Source organism: Festucalex cinctus, chromosome 6, assembly GCF_051991245.1.
Source record: "Festucalex cinctus isolate MCC-2025b chromosome 6, RoL_Fcin_1.0, whole genome shotgun sequence".
Taxonomy (NCBI): domain Eukaryota; kingdom Metazoa; phylum Chordata; class Actinopteri; order Syngnathiformes; family Syngnathidae; genus Festucalex; species Festucalex cinctus.
This window is the reverse complement of record NC_135416.1, coordinates 7,412,805-7,437,880: the sequence shown is the minus strand read 5'-3', so window position 1 is coordinate 7,437,880 and position 25,076 is coordinate 7,412,805. Positions and strand designations below refer to the sequence as shown.

At 38.8% G+C, this 25,076-nt stretch overlaps 1 protein-coding gene across 2 annotated transcripts; it reads left to right on the top strand.

Annotated features, from left to right (window-relative positions):
* The first annotated feature begins 191 nt into the window (after window positions 1–191).
* On the top strand, window positions 192–25,022 carry LOC144020324 (uncharacterized). Of its 2 annotated transcripts, none has more exons than XM_077523698.1 (47): window positions 192–284; window positions 440–462; window positions 539–560; window positions 896–923; window positions 999–1,077; window positions 1,233–1,379; window positions 1,460–1,671; window positions 2,361–2,461; window positions 3,379–3,497; window positions 3,593–3,772; window positions 3,844–3,884; window positions 3,999–4,096; window positions 4,717–4,739; window positions 4,827–4,848; window positions 4,920–4,947; window positions 5,649–5,733; window positions 5,818–5,964; window positions 6,963–7,174; window positions 7,782–7,885; window positions 7,951–8,069; window positions 8,148–8,303; window positions 9,434–9,648; window positions 9,735–9,820; window positions 10,492–10,622; window positions 10,702–10,827; window positions 11,019–11,209; window positions 11,817–11,905; window positions 12,757–12,884; window positions 12,993–13,120; window positions 13,371–13,488; window positions 13,643–13,861; window positions 15,055–15,225; window positions 16,376–16,525; window positions 16,601–16,665; window positions 16,739–16,868; window positions 17,522–17,607; window positions 17,692–17,821; window positions 18,903–19,093; window positions 19,309–19,399; window positions 20,072–20,186; window positions 20,264–20,454; window positions 21,598–21,759; window positions 21,826–21,962; window positions 22,904–23,043; window positions 23,736–23,830; window positions 23,907–24,519; window positions 24,618–25,022. In XM_077523698.1, the coding sequence occupies exons 1-47, from the start codon at window positions 230–232 to the stop codon at window positions 24,680–24,682; spliced, it is 5,964 nt and encodes a 1,987-aa protein (XP_077379824.1). In that variant the 5' UTR covers window positions 192–229; the 3' UTR covers window positions 24,683–25,022. The 2 variants fall into 2 exon arrangements, with proteins under 2 accessions (XP_077379824.1, XP_077379823.1); XM_077523697.1 differs by having other exon boundaries at window positions 20,261–20,454.
* The last annotated feature ends 54 nt before the right edge of the window (window positions 25,023–25,076 follow it).

Here is a 25,076-nt window from a genome sequence, read left to right as displayed (position 1 = left end):
GTGAAATAAAGTTTTAAGGCCTGAAAACCTTTTTATTTAGAAAGGCCTATGACATTTAATTATGAACATGATTTTAACTTTTTTTTTCTCTGTAGCACTTTGAGATCATGTTGATGAAAAGTGCATTAAAAATGTAGTATTATTATTTTTATTTTTATTAATTATTGGTGTGATACTTTTTTTCAGTCTTGAGCAGCTGCAAAGAGTCATCGTGTCCGTGCCACCTGACATGGAGTTTCCCATTCGGGAGAAAGTGGAAGAACTCATCCAATCCACACCAGAAGGTAGAGAAAACTTTCTTGTCGGGCACATGCTGTATATTACATTCACTGCAGGAGAAAATTGTATTAATAATATTGTTGTTTTTAGTAAATAAATAGTGCAGCAGCAAACTGGACTTGAATGTTTGTTTTTTTCTTTTGTTTTGTTTCTCTCCTAGAATGTGTACCTGACAACATCAAGGTGAGGTTTCCTGTAACTACAATTACAATAACTCTGTTTTATTTCAGAAATTTTAACCTGCTTTGTTCTTTCACAGTGCTTAATTATCCAAATCAATGGTAAGAAATCTTTTAAAAATTCACGTTTGTCTTCCAATGGCAATACAATAAATCGCACACAGTGCATTTTAAAACTAAATGAAACTGCTAACTAAATGTGAAGTCCAGTAGCAGACACATTCATAGAATTGCTTAAATTGGTTTTCCTGGTGATGTCATTTGTTGCTAGGCAGAGTTCAGGGGATGTGCATAACTGCCCTATTTTTCGGGAAAACAAAACAAAACATTGGTATACTGTATATCAGTCAGCATTCAGGCCCCGTCCCCAGGCTATTTGGTACTAGGCCGCTTTTGACATCCACGGATAATAATTCGTCTTCTTTGCAACTTTACAGAAACTGATGTCTGTGAGGAAACCAACAGGTATGTTGTTAAATAAATACCTAAAGTTGCCACACTGTGTGCCTTAATTGTCTTCCTAATGTGCTAATCATGCAGCTCTGACCTTCATTTGGCCTTGAGCGCATCTGAGGACGTCCCCTGCCACTTTACCCTGGAAGAATACGCTTGCGCACAGGTGGCGTTTTATTTTCTCTGTTGGGGCTTGGTTGGTTTGAAAGGCCAAAGCCATTCTCTCATTGGCTCAGAAAAAAAAACAATGTCATATATACAATATTATATATAAATATATGCTGCTATATATTTACAATTTGATCCATCTTCTCTATCCAGCTGCAGAACTTCACGGCCAATCAGCTGGCGTCTCTTCTGACGTGTAATCTCCCCGGCAACAGCAAACGGTCCTTAGTGTTATGGAAGGTCCTGCTCAGTAAACTTTCCGCCATCTTGGATCCGGCTTTGGACATCCTGGCCAGCGTGGTTAGCGAAGTTAGGGAGTCACCATTGTATATGAATGATGGACAGCCATTTCCAAATACATTTGTGTATCTTTTGCATAGGCCGAAAGTGTGATCGGGCCCTCGGCACCTGAAATTCTGGACGTGATCGGTGATATTCGCTTGGGGTTGCTGAGCGACGAACAGCTGAGCAACAGCAGCGTCATCGCCAAGTGGTTCTCGGGGCGCCTGAATAACTTCCTACCATCGGCGTCTGACAATTTCTTGCGCTGTCTGAGCCAAAGGAACCTCAGCTGTCAATCATACCAGCAGATGTAAGCGAAGAAAACTAATGAAAAGACCTTTTAACAGTTTAGAAATAAAGTATTTAATAGTAAAACAAACCTAAAATATACTAATAATACTAAATTTACACTTAATGGCCAAAGATGCTCTCTTTGATACTAAGTGGCTAATGAAGACAAGCTAATTAAGCTAAATGTTGATGAGAAGAGGTGCCTTAAAATCACATTTTCATAACTCAATAAACATAATTTTGTGTCCTTTGGGTGTATAACATTAAGATAAAGTCAATGTTTAATATTACTCATTGTACTACTAAGCTAGCTACTGTAAGTTTTGAGTGAAACTGTTATGCAAAGATGCTAAGTTTACATGCTAACATGCTAAATTACCCCAACAAGGGGCACTAAATCTAATGTTTATTACAAGAAGTGCATTTTAATTATAAAATCAAATCAAAATGCTAATATTATGTGTTGAACTTTTTTGATTAGTTTTCATGGTTCTATAAATGAATGTACAGTAATTGGGGATTGTAAGGCTCTTAGAATTACTCAGTTTTAGCTTGTAATATAAGTGAAAATGTTACTATACCAAAAAAGTTAATGTTATGCTGAAGGTTTATATAATACTAACTTCAGCTGTTTACTTCCATACTTAAGAATGCAAGGAAGTCTCATGAAGATATGAAACTGCTTCTCTTTGCTGTTTTCATTGTTAGCCTGGAGACCTTCAACCAACACTATGACATCATCACCGACACGCAGAGGATCAGAATCTTGGAGGAATTCATTTTGAATTTCTTGTCTCGTCCAGTCTCAGGTCAGATTACCATGCGTGCACTTGTTACTCTAATTCCAGGCAAATTCAAATATCACTTTAAAGTACATCAACGTCATACAAATATGACGAGGAATTAACCATAATGAAATAAAACTGACAGTTATGGAAAAGCACGTCTGAAAGAACAAAGTCTGATAAATTTATTTTTAACGTTTTGGGAAGGTTTTAACAAATAAGATACATAACTATGTAAAAAAAATATTTATGCACATGTAACATGTCAGCTTGCTTAACTGTGCATGAATGTGTATCAGAGGCGTATATCCCCTAAGCGTCCAAAGTTGTGCTAATCAGTGGCTTGTCAGCTATGTTCTTGGCAATTGGAAATCTGGCACAAGGGGCGGTCTAAATCTGTGCAGGGGCAGGTTAGACCATGTTTTGGTATTTTCGCAGTCCTGTGCAAGCATCCGCAGCGTGGTATATTTCGAAACTTGCTGTATTATTTATGAACAAAATACGATGGCATACCTGTCTGTTTGCCTGCACCTCGATCAAATTCAGCAAAAAGATATTAAATTACCTGCGATACTTTTTTTTCTTTTTTACAAAAAAAAAAAAATCACGATACGCTTTTATTTTCGAGCGCGCTCGTGCTGTCAACGGGTATAGTCAAAGTATGAGAGTAAATTGAGATGAGATAATCCATATTTCAGTTTTTATACTTTGCCATGTGCTTCACAACATAAAATGCAGTAAATGCCTGTGATTCTTGTTATATTATGTGTCTACATGTGTTGCTAATTTTTGCTCTAAAGTCAACTTGTATCTAGAGGTTGGGAAACTGGTGAAATGTAAAACAATCTAAACCATATTTTGGGGTCTGATAGTATTTAAAATGGATTTAAAAAACAAAAAACAAAACATCAATTAACAGATGACTTTCTGACTATGTGCAGGTCCAAGCTGCCTGTCGGGATTCAACAGCAGCGCAGAGTGGCTGATGGTGAACGTGGGTCCATTTTCCCAGCTTTTGACCCTCGAGCAGATTCTGCAGCTCAACCCGGACTTCAGCCCTGTGAGATGACCACCAATTAAGAACAATTAGACCGCAGTTGTCTCACCTTTTTACTTTGCACAAACATCATAATCATAATCAATGCCTCCTTTTAGCTGGAGGCCCTTCCCCTTCTGTCTTTACGGCAACGGCTGGACCTCCTGTTCGTGCCGCCTCCCGGTCTGCCGGGGACAGACGTGATCATCGATGCGCTGTTTGATCAGCTGACCGACTCGCCCGAGGAACGCTTGAAAATCCCTGAATTCCTCACACTACTTGTCGAAGACCTTCAAACGGTGAGGAGCAATCAGTGGAGGGTTTGAACGAGAGAGTGATTCTTGATGTTTTTGGATTCTTAACTTTTCAGACGTTCAAAGGAAAGCTTTCCTGTAACTCCTTCAAAACTCTGTGAGTTCACATATGAGCGATATTGTGCTTTTTTTTTTTTTAATAAGGCTGCTATCTCCCCTTCAAAATGGAAGATTTTTAAAGAGGTAATGTAACATTACTGGCATGTTCCAGTTTCACAAGACTGGACCTGGCCGTGCCGATCGTTCCTCTCCATGTGGCGTCGTCCATCACCTCCAGCAAGCTGGACCTGGCCGAGCTCCTTCCGCCTGGTAAGACACGCACCAATGAAATTGTATTTTTTTTTTCTCCCCCCCCTCACAAGTTAGTTCATAAGGGGCACTCACACAATTTAATTAGGAGTTGCACTGTTCTAAATGTAAGAGATAAAAGGTGAGTTTTCCTTGCCACTCTCAAAGCAGTAATAATTAAATAATATGAATTATTGTACAGAACGTCATACCATAATTAATACACCATGTTATGATTTTTGTTGGTAATTTAAAATCATGAAAGGCTCAACATATAAGTCATATAAATCTGTGACTATTGCACTGCGATTGGCTGGCAACCTGTCCAGGGTGAACCCCGCCTACTGCCCAAAGCCAGCTGAGATAGGCTCCAGCACCCCCCGCGACCCTTGTGAGGAATAAGCGGTCAAGAAAATGGATGGATGGACTATAAATGCATTTGAACGCCATCGTAAACTTCAACCACAAATATTAACATTGTTAAATGAATACCTTAATGTGAATGTAAGTCGAGCCGGTATTTTCTTATTCATATTCGATCTAATGAGATTGTAAAGGTGTACCTAATAAAATGTCCAGTGAGTCTGGCATTTGGGCATACTTTTTATAGTAAAATTTGAATTTGTGTTTTTTTTTTCCAGGTTGTGTCATATACAGTGGAGAGGTGATAATGCGCAATACCACTTTTTACTTAGCTTTGCTTTTATAAATGTATTGTATAACTATATCCAATCTTTTTCCCACCCATCAGTGCACTGTAACCCCAATCAATGGTAAGTCATTTTCTTATTTTATCTGTAACATATGTCACTGTCACTCACTCGTGCCATGTTTTTACTCACAGCCACAGAGATGTGTATGGCAGTCAACAGGTGAGTTCAGTTTTGACACAGCTGCACATCCTTTAGACAGAAAGACCCGACCCAAAATCAGATGATTGACAGACGGTCCTGCATATCTAATACAGTATAATAGGCAAAGACTTCAGTAATGGGTCAATTATTCAGACAATATGTTAAAACAAAAAGAAAAAAACTATATTATAACCTGTACAATTCAATAAAAAAAAAAAAAAAGATATAGTTTTAAAATTTGCATATTGTGTTTTACAACAATACTGTACTTAGTTACATTTATAATGTCATATGCGTCTGTGGATAATGAAATAATGAAACTTGCCATTTCTGTCACCAAAATATTTCAATATATTAGAGGTGTGCTCAAAAAATCGATACGGCAATATATCGTTGCGGGTCTCATTGCAATACACGTATCGATACGCAGACGTCAGAATCGATATTGCTCGTTAACTTTAAATCGGCAGTTCACGTTTGCCTTTGCGGCTTCCATTGTACCTAAAAAATAAAAACCTGCAGCGTCTTTGAAGTTAATTGCCTTCCATTAATGCAAAAATAGCTCAACCGTGTCTTGCTAAGAAAAATGAAAGCAGAGGAAGAATGTCAACATTTATTTATTTGGTCACATTGTGCCTTAGCATCAGTATAGCTAAAACCAGTTGAAAAGAGTCCAGGAAGACATATTATCATAACACTTTTTACTTTTTTACAAACAGCACAGCACTCCAGCTCCTACTGGACACCGGAACGCATGAAGGACATCTCTGCAACTTTTCTATGGAGCAAGTAGCTTGTGCATCGGTAAACGTCATGCCTCTCGGCTGAATGGCGTTTTAAATGTGGCCTTCAGGGGTCAATCACCCAGTCTGTTCTTTCACGGCACAGCTGGCGGCGCTAACAGCTCAAGATCTGGCTACGATCTTTTCGTGCAAACGATTGGCCAGCTCCAGCGGCAGTTTAGCCCTCTGGAAGCTCCTCCTCACCAAATCTTCTCATTTGCTGAATCAGTCTCTGGACCTTCTCGCCAACATGGTAGGGAAACCTGAAGCAATCCTCAAGTTCAGTGATTCTCAACTTCTGTGAAAAATAATCAAAAACTAGAATAAGTGTAATTTCTGCAGAAAATGTGTGGGAATGCTGAAAGCTAATACCTGAATGCTAAGCTGAATGCTTATGAAGGAAATTGAAGGATAAATTCTGTGAAAATTAGAAAGTAATTAACTATTAATTACCACTACTAGTAGTAGTAGTATCAGCAGTAGTATAAGTAGTAGTATTACTAATAATTCGTAAGTAGCAACTTGGATTTGAAGTAGACTGTGCAAATTGCATGGGAATGCTGAAAGCTGAATGCTAAGATATGAATGCATGTGGAATGCTTATGAAGTAAATTGAGAGATAAATTATGAAATTCTAACCTCCTGGTTACCAACTGTGCCACCGAGCAGTATCAGACACCTGGTAATGATAAGTTATATGTATGGAAGTGGACGGGGAAAGTGATACTTAGAAAAAGTTCAATGTCTATCCCATTGAAAATAAATGGGGAAAGGTTGATATTAAATGTTAAGTTGTGCAAATACCATAAGTAATGTGGAATCAGACAATATATATCCCGGGAGGAGTGAATATTTGAAGCGAGTTGAAATTTGAACAATGTAAATTGTAAGTATTATGTAGAAGTTGTTACGCGACAAAGAAGTGTGAAGAATAAAAAACACAATAACATATGTGGGAATGCAAGTTGAAATTTGAACGGTATAAATCGGAAGTATTATGTGGGAGTTGTATCTCGGCAAAAAAGTGAGGAGAATAAAAATCCGACTATGTGGGATGCTTTCAGCATTCCCACAATTATTAGACATTTTACTTAATTTTCCCAGCAATTTATTTATTTACTCTAATTAATGCATCTTTGCCAGTGACCCCCTAGTGACATGTAAAGAAATACAATGCATTAGATGGCTGAAGATACAATTGCTTTATGTTGGGAAGCAGACCTCAACCAGTCACAATGATATATTTTGCAGACGTTTAACCCCGGGAATCCCGCAGCCTCCGTGATTTTGGACGCGATCCGAGAAGTCCAATTGGACACCTTCCCCGGAGCCTACTTCAACGATCCCGACGTTATCGATCTCTGGTTCAATCACAGGCTTCGCCCATTTCTCCACGCAGTCTCCCCTGACTTCCTCTCATGTCTCACCACAAACGATTTGAACTGCACCGGCTACCAACACATGTAAGATGTGCAGATTTGCAGCCACATGGAGTTCGGCATACAGCTGTTCCGTGAGATATAAGTTACTCGACTCCAGGGTTATTATAGTTTTGGAATTTTTCATTTTAGTTAGTTATTTCGTTTTGATTATTTTTTTTTTGTATTTAGTTAGTTTTAATTAGTTTTCATGGTGGTTCTGTTAGTTTTTTTTATTAGTTTTAGTTATGTAATAAATGCTTAGTTTTAGTCTTAGTTTTAGTTTTTTTTTTTTGACTGCTGCCGAGAACGCAAGTGGTGTTCATGATAACGTGTCTATAAATAGTATGTCCGTCTCTCAGTTTTGGTTTGCCCACGGGTGACCAAAGCGGGCACACCAGAAAGAGCAGAATTCAATTGATAAAGTGGGACAAAAACGGTTCTGTCATTTGTTTATGTTTTCATAAACTATAATATTATTGAGTGCTATTTTTTCTTGTTAAAACACAATCGTTTTTTCGAAGAATTCTGGAACGCATTTCCTTTCAGGTCATGGTTGTTTTGAGTTACAAGCAGTAATGTGGTCATGGAACAGATTAAACTCATATCTCAAGGCATCACTGTATTTACATCCACTTTTTCTTGATGATAGTTTGCGGGCTCTGAGTCACGTCCAGCCAAACATGAGCATCGCCGTACAGACGTCTGTTTTAGCACGCTTCATCGAGATCTTCCTGACCCGTAACGACACAGACGGTGAGTTGTGTGGATTCGGTGGTCCGCGTTATCGCATTCTGAACTGGATATTTTTGTTGGTCCAGATCCCGGCTGCATCACCCACAGCAACAACAGCAGCGAATGGCTGCAGTTGAACTTGGGCGCCTTCTCTCACCTGGCGCTCCTCAGCGAGCTTGCGATGCTCTACCCCGACTTCTCAGCGGTACTTTCTTACACCTCTCTAGCGTATATTGTCCGTTCACGAAATCCAATTTTAACCTGTGTGTGCGCATGCGTGCAGTTTGAGGCCTTACCGCAATTAACGGTGAGACAACTTGCTGAGCTGTCCTCCACGCCGGGTGCACTCAATAGCAATGCCCAGGTCGCCATGGTGATGAACTATGTCCCCGATCGGTTACTGGACGCCTTCTTTGATGACTTCTCGCCGTCTATCAAGGTGGGTTTCTGAGGGGGAATTTATTAATAAAAGACAGTGGTTCTAAGATATTATTTGGATTAGTGCAGGAGAATGTGAATATTAATGATAAAAAAAAGTTGCTATTGCCAACGAGTAACAAGTCCATCTAAAGAAAATGGTAGAATTACTCAACATTGAAGACTATTATGGAAAAGCTACAGAAGCATATTCGGCCACATCAAAAAAACAAAAAACAATTATTATTTTTTTAACAAAATATGTTCTATGCAGCCCCACTAGTCTCAATATGTATTCTGGTTGATATTGCGTTAGTGGAATATGAACTAAGCAGAAAAATCCAGCCGTTTTTATCCATCTCAGGTGGCGGCCATTTTGTCACTTCCTGTCGCTTGAAGATGACATCACAGTTGCTCAGGGCTCAGGCAACGACCAATCACAGCTCACCTGTTTTCTGAAGCTGAACTGTGATTGGTTGTTATCTTAGCCTTAGACTTGACTTTTTTGATCCCTTTGGAATGGCTACCTCTGGGAAATTTACATTTCCAGCAGCAATAAGAACAGGTAATAAAATGAAAAAATAAAAATTCAATTAATCAATAAATAAGGTTATTACACCGGAGATTGAATTAATAATAATAATAATAATAATAATGATAATAATAATAATATAAAAAAATAAACATTGTAGTCATCTTGAGTCGACGGGAAGTGACAAAATGGCCGACCAATCACAGCTGACCTATTTTCTGAAGCTGAGCTTTGATTGGTTGTTACCTGAGACAGACCTGAGCGTCATTGTCGACAGGAAGTGGCAAAATGGCCGCCCCCTGAGAGGGATAAAAATGGCTCGATTTTGCTTCATAACTCATATTCCACAAATGTAATATTAATCAGAATGTCATGTTTATACTAGTGAGGTCACAAATAACAAAGTAACATATTGTCAAGAAATGTTTAAGGTTGACTTCCACTTTAAAAAAAATATCTCGAAGGAATGTTTTCAAAAGCCCAATTTTAGATCTTTACATCGTATAATTGCAGAGGTAAATAATAGTTAATTTATTCATGTTTGCTGCACTGAAGGAGGACTGAGCACCTTTTTTGGGCCCCTAACGTCACTTACTGTTGTCATCTCGTGTATTCTGCAGGATAAAGAAAACCTATACCCCGCCACAGTGAGGTCAGCCATGTTGGAGGTTGTTTTCGATCGTGCGAATCTCTCCGAACCATCCGTCAGTGACTCCGTGGTCTCAGTGTGGCTCCGGGATCGACTTCCGCCCTTGCTCTTCCAACTGTCTCCACGGCATGTTCCGCCGTTTTTCACAATACTGACAGCAAAGAGCTGCAGCATCGAGCGGCAAGGGTACGAGGAATAAACCGGTTACAATTAGAACTACACGTTTCTGAAGAATGGCCAATTATTGTTTTCTTTTTGCTACACACCCTCAGAGTTCAGGAGCTCAATAACACCATCTCAAGTCTCAGTGAAGTTACACAGAAGGAAGTAAACAACCACATCGTTCAGGCTCTTCAAGGTAATGATGCCATTTAGTGATAAATTTAGCTGAAAACATTTCAAAAGAACGACTTGAAATTGCTTTATAGTCCAGTTGGGGCAAATTCTTACCTTCACCAAGGAAAATATTGTGTTGTATTGACGACATCAAAACTCCCACACTTCTTTCTTTCACGTTCCTGTCATACAAACGTCAAAAATTGATCGAAATTGTCTTTAAGTCATTTGCTCCCAAAGACGTATTTACCCGTTTTTTGTTTTGTGCTAGAGCATACAGAAGGCTTTGATGCAGCCTCTGAATTGAAGAGAACGCTTGAATCTAAAGTAGTTATTACAAAAACGGCCAGCAGGTGGCAGCAGAGTATAAGAGGTCAACCGGGGCCATGTTTCAAAAAACTCTTTCCCCACTGTTTTAAACAGATTTGTGAATAATGATTAAACTTAGCTATATTCCAATGCTAATTGCTGCAAAATGATAACATAAAAATATACTTTTGTTCCTTCTTTTTGGTAGGTTCCATGATTTCACAACAAATAGAACACAATATTCTTTGGGCCTTGCAAAATCAGTCAAAATGCAGGACAACAGCTGGGAGTGAATGAGTTAAAAATGCTAGATTATCTCTCCGATTTCCATGATACTATTCAGTAAATGATAATATTACTTGATTGCCTCGTTTTTCATCGCAGGACCACCCCCTCTGCGTTGCTATGCCAACAACCAAAGTTACTACCGCTTCCTGCAGAGTTCATTCCTGGGCTTCCAGCTGCCCAACCTGACCACCTTCTTGTCACTCATGCCTCAGGACGAGATGGATCAGGTGTGTGTCCACATGTAAGACATCATTTAAGGACAAATCAACATGAAAATAATCACCTTCTTGTTTGTTGTGGATTTAGCTGGTGAACTCCATTGCTCCATCGGAGCTCGGCAGCTACCTCCGCACGCCTGAGATCGTTGACGACGATGCCAAGCTTTGCTTCATCTACAGCAAATACCGCAAGACGGCCACGTTCTTGGAGAATGTGCGTAAAATTCAGTTGGTGGGATCTGCATTTGCTACCGGTTCCTTCAGTGGGGACGTCACGTTTTGAGTTTTGAGATGACAATCAAGTTGGGTACAAATCTGTGGGCCAGATTGGGGTGGTTTTAAAAATTCAATTTTTCCAGTACACTGAAAAATAATAATGACATTACTCACATCTACTCATTTCAGGAAGAACTCCCGAAGGAAGTGAGGAGGGCCACGCTACCCTGCGTCTGGCCTTTGGCTCTCCGCAGTGCCAGCAGATCGGAGGTCAACGCCTGGTTTGACCGACGCCTCCCCAACTACTTGAATTTTCTCACAAGGGATCTCATCGGAAACGTCACGACATACAACACCTCCTGCCTGGCTTTTCAGAAATAGTATATCCACTAATTCCGTAACCTCCACCAATTTTGGAGTATTTAAGTTTATATTCGTGAAAGAATTAACTGCTGAGCCTATTTCGACTCTGTTGCTAACCAAAATAGCAGCACCTACAGATCGAATAGTGGCTCAGACAAGTTAAAGTGTGGACTTGTTAAAGAGTTCTCTTGTACACTTATAATAAATAAAGGCATTTCCTCTAGAAGGCTTTAGGTAAATTGTATCTCATATTGCAACGCTACTATTAACATTGTCAAATCGAAACAAATAACACACCACATTTTTCCCATTGGAAAAGAATGAAACATAACAAAGACATCTCCCATCATTAATAGAACTTAAACTTAATAGATGGCTATTACCATCTACAATTAAGTAAAGAAAGCCGCCCAACTCATAGGAAGCACGTTATATTTGATATAAACATTATTCACATTTTTTACATGTGTCACTGAGTAATGAATGAATCGACCTCCTGACAAGCAGTCCAGGCTGGATAGACTCCAGCTCAACTGCGACCCTAATGAGGAGTTTCTGAGCTTGTTGGAGGTCAACTTACTGTTTATTATTCAAGTTTTGTGACGTGTTCTGGTTTTGTTTCAGTGTCTCAGTTCTTGGCGTGTTCAACTTCTCTGCTGTGAACTTTGTGAGGCGAGATGTGTTCGATACCATCCTGACCTACCTCAACTCAGGTGGGTGCAACAAGTAAAATGTTGTACCGGTAAACTCGTTATTGCTCTTTTACGGTTTTCTTTGTCACAATTAACACATTTAATTTTTATAGCTATGATGTTAATAAGGCAATGAAAGAGGTGAAGCATATTAGCATCCTCTTATTAGCCGTTTTTTTTTCTCTCTCTCTCTCTCAAAAAGCTTTCATAATTCTGTACAAATTTGGTATAGCTAGTAAATGCTTTGGTGCTTGCTTAATTTTTATAAAGTTATATTACTAGTTAATGTATTTCACTCAACAGTGTTCATTTGAAGAAAGACGATTAGCATGTGGCTACAGCTACCACTTGCTAGCTCTTTAGCATGAACCAAACAACAAGAAGAAGTATTTGAAAAAATGATTTGGGGGGGAAAATGTGTACATCACACTTTTGCTGCCCTATAGAAAACTGATTTCACCGTAACATGTTCCCGAAACCATACATTACATTTTTAGTTGTTTAGAAAGTCAAAGGAAATCAATCACAATCAAGCTAGCCAGTTAGCTTGGTTGAAAATGTGAACTGCATGACTCAGTGTTTTTTTTTTTTTACTGGGCTTGTGCCATAAGAATATATATTTGATATTTTTACTAACATTTAATTGTTTTAAATTAATTATTATTATTATTATTAATTAATAATAATAATAATCTTAACTCTAAATAGCATCTGCTGACATTTTATGCTTTTGGTACTTAATGTTTCAGCAAATTCGTATGCTTGGTAATTTTGTCCCACTTAATTGTATCTCATTGAGAGTACTTATCTAATGTGTAATGAAAAAAATTTAATGATTTTTTTTATTTATTCATTTTTTATTTTTTAAACAGCGTCAGAGCCAAAGTGTTACAACACGAGCGACCCAGAGCTCAACTCAACAGCGTGGTTTGCGGAATATATCGGACCCTTCTTTGAATTTATCACTCTGCAAGATTTTTTCACATTCGGATCCCAACAGGTACTTCCAAAGAATATTTTGTCAGTTTTGCTTGATAGCGTAGTTTCCAAAGTATATATGAGATAGTGTAATTTGAGTGTTTAAACAATTAGCGCATGTTTGCTGCAGGTTCTCCAAGTATACACTGTGAACCTCAAGAACATCGCCCTCTTCAACCAAACTGTCGTACCTCTCAACGTCACCAGCTACTACACGGAGCTGCTATACATGCAGGACAGCAACTTTAACCCCATACTGTGAGTGTTCATTTTTGTCACCATTTTACGAATCAGTTCTAAATTTGAAGATATGTGCTGTTCAGATGCAGTACAGCATCCAAATCTGACCTCTCGACCCTAGTGGGGGACAAGTAGAAAATGGATGGCTGGATGCATGTGCTGTTCATCAAACAGGGACAGTTTATGTAACAAAAATGTGTACAAAATGTATTTATTCTGTCTCTTAGAAAAAATACTTCATGCTATTGTGGCCACTTTATCTTCGCAGCCTTCCTCTGCTGTTTCGCTGCTTCGTGCCGGCGATGGCGTTCATCCAGTTATCTGCAAATGAAAGCATGATAGTTCTGTACAACCTGACCACCCTGTGCACTGATGTGGATCCACAGGTGAGCTCCTTTGCACTGTTGTATCACGGAAAGAGACTCCCAGGTTTGTTGAATAAGCGCGTGTTATTGTTCCTCCTGTCAATGTACAGTTTACACCGGAAAACTAGTATAGAAATTGATGAGCATGTGGTCATCAAATCGTTTTTTAAAACAGGTATTTGCTGCTTTAGCGGGTAACTTTGGCAACGAGATTGACGCCACATCCATCGCGGCCCTCGGCAATGAGAGCACCAGCTTGTCAGTGGGCCAGATCAAAGCGATCGATGCCAAAGATCTGCTCGCGGCCCTGGACACCCTGACAAAGGTGCAGGGCTGGCGCAGAGGTCAAGCCAGGATCATTGTCATGGCTCTCATGTTCTCGGGGCTCATGCAGGTACCTACGTACTTATTGCTTTTTTTTTTTTTTTTTTTTTTTTTTTTTTTTTTTTTTTTAAACATACAGTACTGCTGTTTTTAGCTGAGGCTAATAATTTATTCACTTTATTTATACAGTATCTTATCTTGTAAACATATATGTACATATACAAAGTACAAATATCTGTTTTTAAATGTAACAAATAAAGGTAAAAAGTCATCAGGAAAATAGATACTAAAAAGATTTACTCAATTTCAGTAATTAGTTTGATTATACTCATTTATTTATTTTTGTTTATTTTCAGTAATTATTTTTGACAAACTTGGGAATAAAAATACAGATATATGTTTTTAAATGTAACAAATGTAAAAAGTCATCAAAAAAATACACGAAAAATAAAGATAAGATTTACTCAATTTCAGTAATTAGTTTGATTATAATCATTTATTAATTTATTTTTATTTTTTCTGATTATTATTTAATTGTTTTCAGTAATATTTTGACAAAGTAAGGAATAAAAAGTACAGATATCTGTTTTCGAATGTAACAGGTAAAAAGTCATCAGAAAAATGGATACTAAAAATACAGATAAGATTTACTCAATTTATTATTTAATTATTTTCAGTAATTATTTAGACAAAGTAAGGAATAAAAAGTACAAATATCTGTTTTCAAATGTAGCAAATAAAGGTAAAAAGTCATCAGAAAAATAGATCCTAAAAATACAGATAAGATTTACTCAATTTATTATTTAATTATTTTCAGTAATTATTTAGACAAAGTAAGGAATAAAAAGTACAAATATCTGTTTTCAAATGTAGCAAATAAAGGTAAAAAGTCATCAGAAAAATAGATCCTAAAAATACAGATAAGATTTACTCAATTTAAGTAATTTGTTTGATTATAATCATTTATTAATTCATTTTTATTTATTATTATTATTATTATTATGAAATTATTTTCAGTAATTATTTTGAGAAAGTAAGGAATAAAAAGTACAGATATCTGTTTTTAAATGTAACAAAGGTAAAAACGTAGTCATCAGAAAAATTTATACTAAAAATGCAGATAAGATTTACTCGATTTCAAAGGTTAAAAAAAGGTCATACAGGTATACGAAAGATTTACTCATTTCCAGTAATCATTTGTCCACTGTTACTTCCCACAACTGTCAGCGTCCACGTGTGATATAATGAACGTGTCACCACCAGATCAACGGCGCCTCATCGCTCTTCACGCTGGGGTCCCTCGTCATCGGCGTGCCTGCGTATACTTTCCGCACCATTGACGGATTACAGCTGATCACCGCATCCAAGAACCCAACATTCCTGACGTACTTCAGAACCGCTCCGCAGATTGTCCAGAACGTGTTTGTTTCGCAGGTAGGACAGGGGCATATTCTCCCGTTCATGCCGAAGTTCTGTGACCATTATGTTATGATTTTGTGGTGGAGTGAGAGATGTGGACCCAAATGTGAGGAAAATGATAAAAAAGAGGAAATGAGTAATGTAGGATGATTTATTGACAAGTGGGCAGGAAAACCAAGACTTCGACTAGACTTGACGTGACAGAACTGGATGTGACTGGGCTTTACAGAATTGGACAGAACTGGACATGACTGTAGCTTGACTTGACGTGACAGAACTGGACGTGGCTGTAGCTTGACTTGACTTAATGTGACAGAACTGGACTTGACTGGAGTTGACAGAACTGAACGTGACTGGAGTTGACAGAACTGGACTTGACAGAACTGGACGTGACTGGACGTGACAGAACTGGACGTGACTGGACTTGACAGAAATGATTGTAGCTTGACTTGACGTGACGTGACAGAACTGAATGTGGCTGTAGCTGTACTTGACAGAACTGGACGTAGCTGTAGCTTGACTTGACTTGATGCGACAGAACTGGACATGACTGTAGCTTGAATTGACATGACAGAACTGGACGTAGCTTTGACTTGACTTGACTTGACTTGATGTGACAGAACTGGACATGACTGTAGCTTGACTTGACTTGACGTGAGAGAACTGGACGTGACTGTAGCTTGACTTGACGTGACAGAACTGGACGTGACTGTAACTTGACTTGATGTGACAGAACTGGACGTGGCTGTAGCTTGACTTGACGTGACTGGACGTGACTGGACACCGCAAAACTTCATAGCCGAGACGCCCCGCATGACCCACATAACACCAACAAGGCACACACACCAACTGGACAAATACAACAGACTAAATACACCAAAACTAATATGACTTAAAGAGACACACCTGGAGGAAAAACAAGTGGCTGAGGGCACTGATTGGTCACACACTGGGAAAGGAAGACACACTCAGGTGGACGTGGTTCGACATAACGAGACAAGGGAAGAAACTAGGAATACATGACAAAAACGCCAACCAAACACAAGCACACCCAAAAAAACATTAAAAGAAAGCAAAATCGTAACCCCACAGAACCAAAACATGACAATTCTGAAGCCTTTTTTAGACGTGATCCAGTTTAAAGGGATTTACCATCTCGGCCTAGATCATCTCAGCGAACAGCAATAGTGACGTGCTCATGGAGAATGTTCCCGACAATTTGGCGACGGAGATCCCCGGCCATCTGCTTATCGGTGTTAGTATCAATCAGAGCGTTCTCATCATGCTCAACAAGAAGACATGGAAACGCAAGCAGGTGGGAGCTCCTGACAAAAGCTGTGGGAAGACCTACGTGTCGTATTCAGCACGATGTATTTTGTTGTTGGAGTAGGCCGAGTTGTTCTTCGAGACTGCCGCTGTGGAATCGGCGACGATGCTGCTGGGAAGTGTGGACAAGTGAGATTTATGTTCTCCAGTTTTCAGATTGAAATGATCTTTTAGATGAACTGAGCGTGTGGCTTGTCTGCAGTTTGTCGTCGTCTGTGCTGCAAGGCTTCACGTGCACCTCAGTGAGGACATTCCGAAGGTTGCACATCAAAAAGCTGGTCCGGGCGTGCCGGAGGAGAGGCGGGAACAAGGTGAACCTGGTGGAGACTCAGGTGAGTTTGTTTGATGCATGTTACCTCCGCTAAGGCTTATTATCTTGTCGCTGTTTGTTTCATTAGTTGTCAAGGTTATACAATTAACCCCCTTCACTCCTCGCGGTTTTACTGGATTTTGACTGATTTTGTAAGGCTCGCAGAATATTGTATTCTATTACTATAAAAACATGGAACCTACCAAAAGAATGATTAGTGTCTTCTTTCATTAGGAAAAAAAAAGCATATTTGTATCTGGTTCTGTTTTGCAGCAATTAGCACTAGAATATAGCTAAATTTCATCGAAATTTACATTCCTGATGAAAACACTGTCAAAAAGAGCTTGTTGCAATATAGCCCTGCTAATCTGTTATGCTCTGCTGCCACCTGCTGTCCATTGACTACCATTGCTTTAAGCCACTTCTTCATGTCAGAAGCTGCATCAAAGCCTTCTGTATAGTCTTGAAAAAAAAAATGTAAAAAATAAAATAGGATAAATACGTTTTTGGTAATGAAGGTATTAAAAAACGTATTTACACGTCTTTGGGTTTGAATGAGTTAATATTTAACTCACTGGAGGGGCGGGCCTAATCTAATCTCAATTATTGGCAATGACTTTTGACCTAATTCTGGATAACCGCACATTCAACTAACCTTCCAATGCTTTTTGACAGCTAACCTGCATGTACAACCACATAAGAGATGAGCCGAACGCCACCAGCTTTGAGCTTTACCCTCCAGACATGTTGCTGTATTACAAGTAAGTGCATCATCATCATCATCATCATCATCATCGGAAATATAAGAGCGCTTTGTGAAACGTCTATTCGGTGTCCTTCCACAGTTACTCGCAGGTGCCGCAGGATAGCTGCAGGTTTTACTTTGAGCAGCTGGCAGAGGCCGACTTCTCCGTCTTCTCTCCGGTGCTCAGCGGCATGGCGGGCGTTCTGTTTAATAATGCCAGGAGCTGTCTGGTGAGTTCAGGAACATAAACAGAACATGAACAAAACAGACTGAGGAGCCGTTAGCCGTAGTGTTCATCCACAAGATAGCCGACGTTGACGTTTTCACGTAAAATGACCACTTCATTCTCTCAAACTGATGATGACTTGATATTGACATTCATTTGGACGCTGTAAAATTATGATGACAACTTTAGTGTGCTAATATTGCATTTGTTTTTTCTTGTAATAGGACTTCTATGTCATCAAATTGACCTGTTATCAGTCATCTTCCAAAAGGCTGATGCTGATCATCAAATACTGGCTGATAATCGTTTTTTCCCTAATTGTGAAACTACAAAATTGCTCTTGTAATGTAACTACTGTATCTTGTGATATTAAATTAGTTATGTTATAATTTATCTTGTAAAATATGTATAACATTTTTTTCTTATAAGTTATATCTTGCAATATAAAATTATGTTGTAAAATGTTATTCTTGTAAAATAATGATTTGATAGATGACACGATACACTATACGGATGCCAACTTTCTCATAGAATTCAGATTTTTTTTTTTTTTATGCCATTTTTTTTGGTCCTTAATGGCCTTTTTGTTTGTTTGTTTGCCATTTTAATAGAATAGAATTAGCCTTTATTGGTCCCCATACATACAGCAGCAAAGTGGACAGTACGATCACACAATAATAATCTCAAATAATAATTTTTAAAAAATCCAATATCTATTTAATATATAGATAAAACTATAAATACATATATATTTATATTATTTTTTTTTTTCATACATTATCCACTAATCAATCCATGAGGATCCTTTACATGCCATTTTTTTACATTACCAAGATATTTGGACAATTTAATAGAACTTTTTGAGGGTTTCCTGTTCCATGACAAAGCAAAACATACAGGCATGTTGGGATAATTTTATTGTGGAAGAACCTCATACCTATCAAGCTCCTTTAGGATGCGGTAGAAGTAAAGCTAAAGCTCAAATTCCACATTTTCTGCCATTTTCACTATCTGAAGACACTTTTTGCTCATATATTTTGCACAGAAGAACATAAAAATGGGATTTTCTCTCTTCTCCTCCCAAGAATATCACCGACCAAATCTTGACGGAGAGCGACATATCAGTATTAGGAAACATGTGTTGCACTCTGGACGGCGCCATTATCAACAACTCGGACCCGTCCATCCTGGGGAAACTGCAGAACTGCGCCGAGCTCAATGAGGTCCAAGTCGCTGCAGTGGAAGCGCTCCTGGAGAGCGGCAGCACGTCATACGGGTACGATGGCGGCGGGGATGTGGAAAGTCGTATTTGTGTATATTGATGAGGTATGAGCAAGTTACAGTAATACAGGATGCCACAAAATGGCGCCAAAGCCCTTCATAATATGAACATACTGTATTGTGATGTATATTGATGCCGTCAATCGACTGTAAATTAATGGCTGCCATCTTTGTTGTCGTGACAATGTGTCTTTGTGTGTTGCTATCCAGTCTGCCATCAAATTGGACCCGAGCAACCTTGGATGGTCTTGGAAATTTACCTCTTTTATTGACGTCTAACTTCTACATCAACTTTGACCGAGTACGTCACACTTTTTTTTTTCCATTTGATGTATAGACTGTTCCAAACTGGTTGACCCCATTCTAAACGCGCATATCTCGGAAATTACTTGATGGATCTTAATGAAACTAAATACACTTTATGTTGAAGGTCATAAGTTTTATTGGTTACATTTACAAAGAAAAGTACAAATATTTGTTGATACTATGACAGATTTTCATAAATGTTCAACACCAAGTGGCAGGTTATAATTTGGAATTGCAGCCCAAGTGCTTTTTAGGACGCTCAGAACTTTCTTTCCTGTGTTTTGTGTAAGCTCGATGTTACGCACAAAAACTTGAAACGTTTCTACACAAGCTGTGAAAATTTGAGGTCATTCCAACGAAAATTGTCAAAATTATTGGCCTACGAAATGCGGTCAAACATTTTGGAACACCCTGTATTAATTAATCCAGTGTTTCCCAACTTGCAGTTTCTAACAGAATGAATTCAAATCCGGGCCTGTTTAGTTGAACACAAACCTATTAATCAGTTGTATGAATGAAAAGGTAATAATATTTTTTAAACGAATCGGATAATTTCCAGAAGATCACTTGATGACATCATTGTGTGGTTGCTCACTGGTTGGGAATCAGTGGATTAGTCATCTCTGTCTGCATGTGTGACTCTCATGCTATAGTTTTTGCTCTAAAGGAAACAAAGCGGCTCTTCTTGAAGAACTTGCCGAAGGACATAGACAAACAGAAGCGAGGGAGACTGAAGAAAGAAATCAGAGAGTCCATTCGAAATCGAGTCAAGCGCTCGCTCGGTTTGTTCCTTTTTTCCCCCCCTACTCAGTTCTTAACAAGTTTGGTTCTCTAAAAGCATGTTTCCCTGTTGAAGTAGAAAACGAGTGCACAGTAGGATACATCACGCAGGTGACCATCAGCGACGACACCTTCCCCTTCGACTACTTCGACATCAATCAGTTCAACTGCTGCCTCAACGCCACCGTCGTCAGAGACAACTTGGACGCCATCATGGAGAAGGTGGACCAGGACGAGTACCTCAAGATTGTTCTGGAAAAGCTGCGAGAGGTATGTATGTTGAGCGGAGGCCAAATTCTGATCATTATCAGTGGTTCCAGACTGGGGATAATCATTTTCAATATATTCTGATGTATCATTTAATTAAAAAAAAGTGTATACTGTATATATGGCCACTTGGACAAAACTGCTGAACACCAAACTAACATAAGTGCAAGAACTTAATTTGTGCATTTCTTCCTAAAATTTAACTCCCTCAAAATATTTATATTGTTCGGGTACTGTCCTGCATGTCATTTCAAGTATGCAAAAAAAACAAAACAATAATAATTGGCATAACTGCCATATAGTGGTGAAGGGTGATTTTACAATTTAAAACCATATTGTGGGAATAGGGACCAGGCTGGCCCACGGATAGCAAATATTTTTCATGAAAAATGGGGGTTGCCCTCTTCCACCCCCCTAAAAAAAAAAAAAAAAAAAAAAAAAAAATCAGTAAAAATAAATAAATTAAAAAAAAAAGCAACAAATTGCAAAAATTAACCAAAAAAATAAATAAAAATAAATAAATAAATAGTGAAAACAATTTGCATGGGAAACGGGGGTTGACCCACACCCCAAAAAGTTTAAACAAGTTTTTTTTAATCACTAAATAAACAACAACAAATATTTAAATATTTAAAAAAACTAAATCAGTGAATAGGTGAATTTTCAGGTGCTGAACTGTAAGTCACCTGTTGCCCATCCCTGGAATAAACCAATTACTTTAGATTTGGACCAATTAAAAATCGATATATAATAATTGTGACATCACATCAATCTGACGTCCCTGAAACTGCACTCCTCTGGTTTCAATGTATTTACTTACAATTTGTTGCAATTTTGTTCACTTTCAAAATAAATATGAACCGGGGCCAAACATCCCCTTCCATGAGTATATTTTTCAATACAATATTTTTGCCTTTCCCCACTAGCAACACCTGAGTCCCATCATCCCATTAGACCTTTGGAAAATTGGCGCCACTGCGCCCCCAAGTGGTGGGAGGTTTCAATCAACAACATTAGTCAGAAATCGCCCATACAGTAATGACCCAGACTCACCATAGCTTGATTCAACCAATTCACTGTTAATAGCATGAGATCTACTCCCGATGTGAATGACAAATACAATAATTCACTCTGATTGGTTTGTAGGCGTACGCAGACCACGCAGGCATCCCAGAGGATCAGGTGATATTGCTGGGGCTGGCGTCACGTCAAGCCACCAGCGACGACGTCAGCTTGTGGACCATCACGCTGGTGGACACGCTGTCCGCCCTCATGGATTCGTCCGACGGGCCCTTAAACGCGAGCATGGTACGTGAACGCGAGCGAAACACTCGAGTCGTTCTTGCGAAGGACACGTTTGGCCCTTCCGTGCAGGCGAACCAGATCATCAGCAAATATCTGAGTCATGACGGGAACACGCTCGGCAGTGCGGAGCTCAACGCCATCGGAGGCGACAACCTGTGTTCCCTTGCCGCTGAAGTCCTACAAAACATTTCGGCACAAAGTCTCAGGTATTGCATCGCACGACGTCATCAGACATTGCGCTATTTGCGATTCATAAACCATACCAGGTTCATAATATTTTGTGATTTTTCATTATAGGGAGTTTTTATTTTAGTTTCACTTTTGATTTTTAAGTTTAGTTAGTTTTGATTAGTGTTTTGGGGTTTATTAGCTTCCATTTCTTCGGAAATACTTAAGCCCGTATCCCACTGAGGGGCAAATGTTTGCAACACGATAACGAATGTTGCATTGTTTCCTAAACATTCTTAAACAGTTTTAATGGCTCTCGAAACAGACTCAATGGTTTTTCTTGTCACAAAGAAAACCACTTAAGCAGTTTTAATGCTTCTCTAAACAGTCTTTGGTTTGTGTTGACACAAGAAAAACCATTGAGACTGCTTAGAGAACCATTAAAACAGTTTAAGAATGTTTAAGAAACATGACATTGAACCTTGATAAACCCTGACATGAAATCAATTTGTCAGAGTCGCAAACTTTCGCCCGTCAGCAGGATAGTGATATTGGCTTTTTAGTATTTATTATTAGTTTTAGTTTTCTTTTTTTTTTCTTTTTCAATTCATTGAGGAAGTATGATGTTTAGGATTAAAAAAAAAAAAAAAAAAGTCACAATAAATAAATATATGAACCAAAACCTCATGTATGAAATGAATTAACGAAGACGAAAATGAAGGACATTTGCAATAATTATTTTAGTTTCAGTTATCGTTTTTGTTTTTTTTCTCTTATGTTTAACGACAATTCCTTTTTTAAATAAAGTTGTGACATTTTATGCTTTCATTTTTGTGTGTGTTCAAATTATGGTATTTTATTAAACATGTTTTAAAGTGTGTGGGAGGCTAAGGCTGGCACATAAAAAAAATATGGGGGAAAAAAAAATCAAATGTTTTCCGGATGCACTTTATTTCACATGAGAATGTGTCTCCTGCAGAGACGCGAATGTCTTGAATGTGTCCATCTGCATTCTGACACAAAAGCAAGTCCTTTTCGGCATCGCTTTTCAAGCTTTTGGGGGACTCGCCCGCTCAACCGTCTCCACAGCCGAGTACCAGCTCATGGTGCCTTATCTTGGTAGGCCAACACACCTGACGTTCGATTATGGGGAAAACAATAATCAGGATTATTTTGGCAAAAATTGAAATCACGGTTAAACGATTATTTATTTTTTGGTACTTGGTATTTAAAAATATTAAGATCAATTTAAAAAAATAACAAATAGAAACACTATAATTATGTAAGTTCCTTTTGGACTAAACAGAATTTATAATATTTATTTAATTTATTCATTTATGTTGGAAAATGTGTACATTTAAGCAACTGTAAAATTAGTGTAATATTTTTATTACGATTATGCTGATTAAAGCCAGCTGAGATAGGCTCCAGCACCCCCCGCGACCCTTGTGAGGAATAAGCGGTCAGGAAAAGGGATGGATGGATGCACAGCCCTTTGGACGTCATGTCCTTTGAACACAATCTGATTTGTGATGGTTTCAAGTTGTAACGATTTTCACCTGGGAAATAAGAATAATTTATTTATGACAGGGTCAAGCTGTCATCATCATAAAACCCTTTAAGATGTAAATACATTATACATGTTTGAATAGTTTTTAATCATTAAAATTTGGCATGGTAGTTAGAAACATTCTCTAAGACATATTTATTTCCTGCACCTAATACATATATATATATATATATATATTTATTTATTTATTTTTTCACTCAAAATGAAGGCTGCACTCTGACTTCTCCTTTCTGAACTGCAGGGGGCGCAACGCCGGCTTACATTCAAACTCTGGTGAACGCCAACATGAGCATGGATTTGGAAACGTTCATTTCGCTGAATGAGGCCGCTGTTTTGGTCAGTGTGCACAGGGGGCGTTACAATCAGCGCTTGTGTTTGGCTGTTCACCAATATCTTTCCCCCTCATTCCCAGGCCTTCAGTGTAGACGATGTTCGCAATCTTCTCGGCACCAACTTGCTGACCATAAAACTGTACGAAGACCAAGAGCTGGTGAAACAATGGACCCAAAGCAAGTTACAATCTGAGCTCGACAGACTGGGAGTGGGCCTTCAAGGAGGCAAAGCTGATCCCACAACCTCCACAAACGTGCCCACAACCACAAACACGCCCACAACCACAAACGTGAACACAAACGTGACCGCAAACATGCCCACAGACACGCCCACAACCACAAACGTGACCACAGACACGCCCACAACCACAAACATGCCCACAGACACGCCCACAACCACAAACGTGACCACAGACACACCCACAACCACAAACATGCCCACAGACACGCCCACAACCACAAACGTGACCACAGACACGCCCACAACCACAAACGTGACCACAGACACGCCCACAACCACAAACATGCCCACAGACACGCCCACAACCACAAACATGCCCACAGACACGCCCACAACCACAAACGTGACCACAGACACGCCCACAAACGTGCCCTCAAAGGTGCCCACAAACGCCCCCATAGGCACCACAGCCAACCCTAACCAGCCATTGACAACTTCTCAGAGCTCCAGCGGTGAGTACCTTACATGAATGCAATCCTGTTTGCTGAGTTTCCCCCCCACCTCTTTCTGGCACAAGGCCAACAATATCTAACGCAACTTCCTATTTCAGGTACCCGTGTGAGAGCAGAGGTCAGCGCGCTCTTCCTCCTCATCATCCTCTTCGCATCTTTGTGACTGACTGACTGAAGAATATCAAGCAAATACTGTATTCAGAAATCAAACTCTTAATATAACGCAGTGACTCCCAACCGTTGATCATCAGGTGTGCGGGATATTGTCGAATTTCACTTAATTGCTTCAAAAAAATATATCTATAGATATATATTTTGTGGTGTGCAATTGAATATTTTTCCCCATGTTTAAAAAAAAAAAAAAAAAAAAAAGTGTCTTGGTTTAGTTTGGGAAACACTGACATAACCAGATATTTACAGGCTTTAAAATGTGCAGTTATGTCTTTTTGTACTCAAGTGATTTAAAATAAAATTAGAGTAACTTTTGACTGCCACTTTCAAAACAGTATTAATTTCATGAGTATGTCTACTCTGTACGGTTTCCAATACTTGGGGGT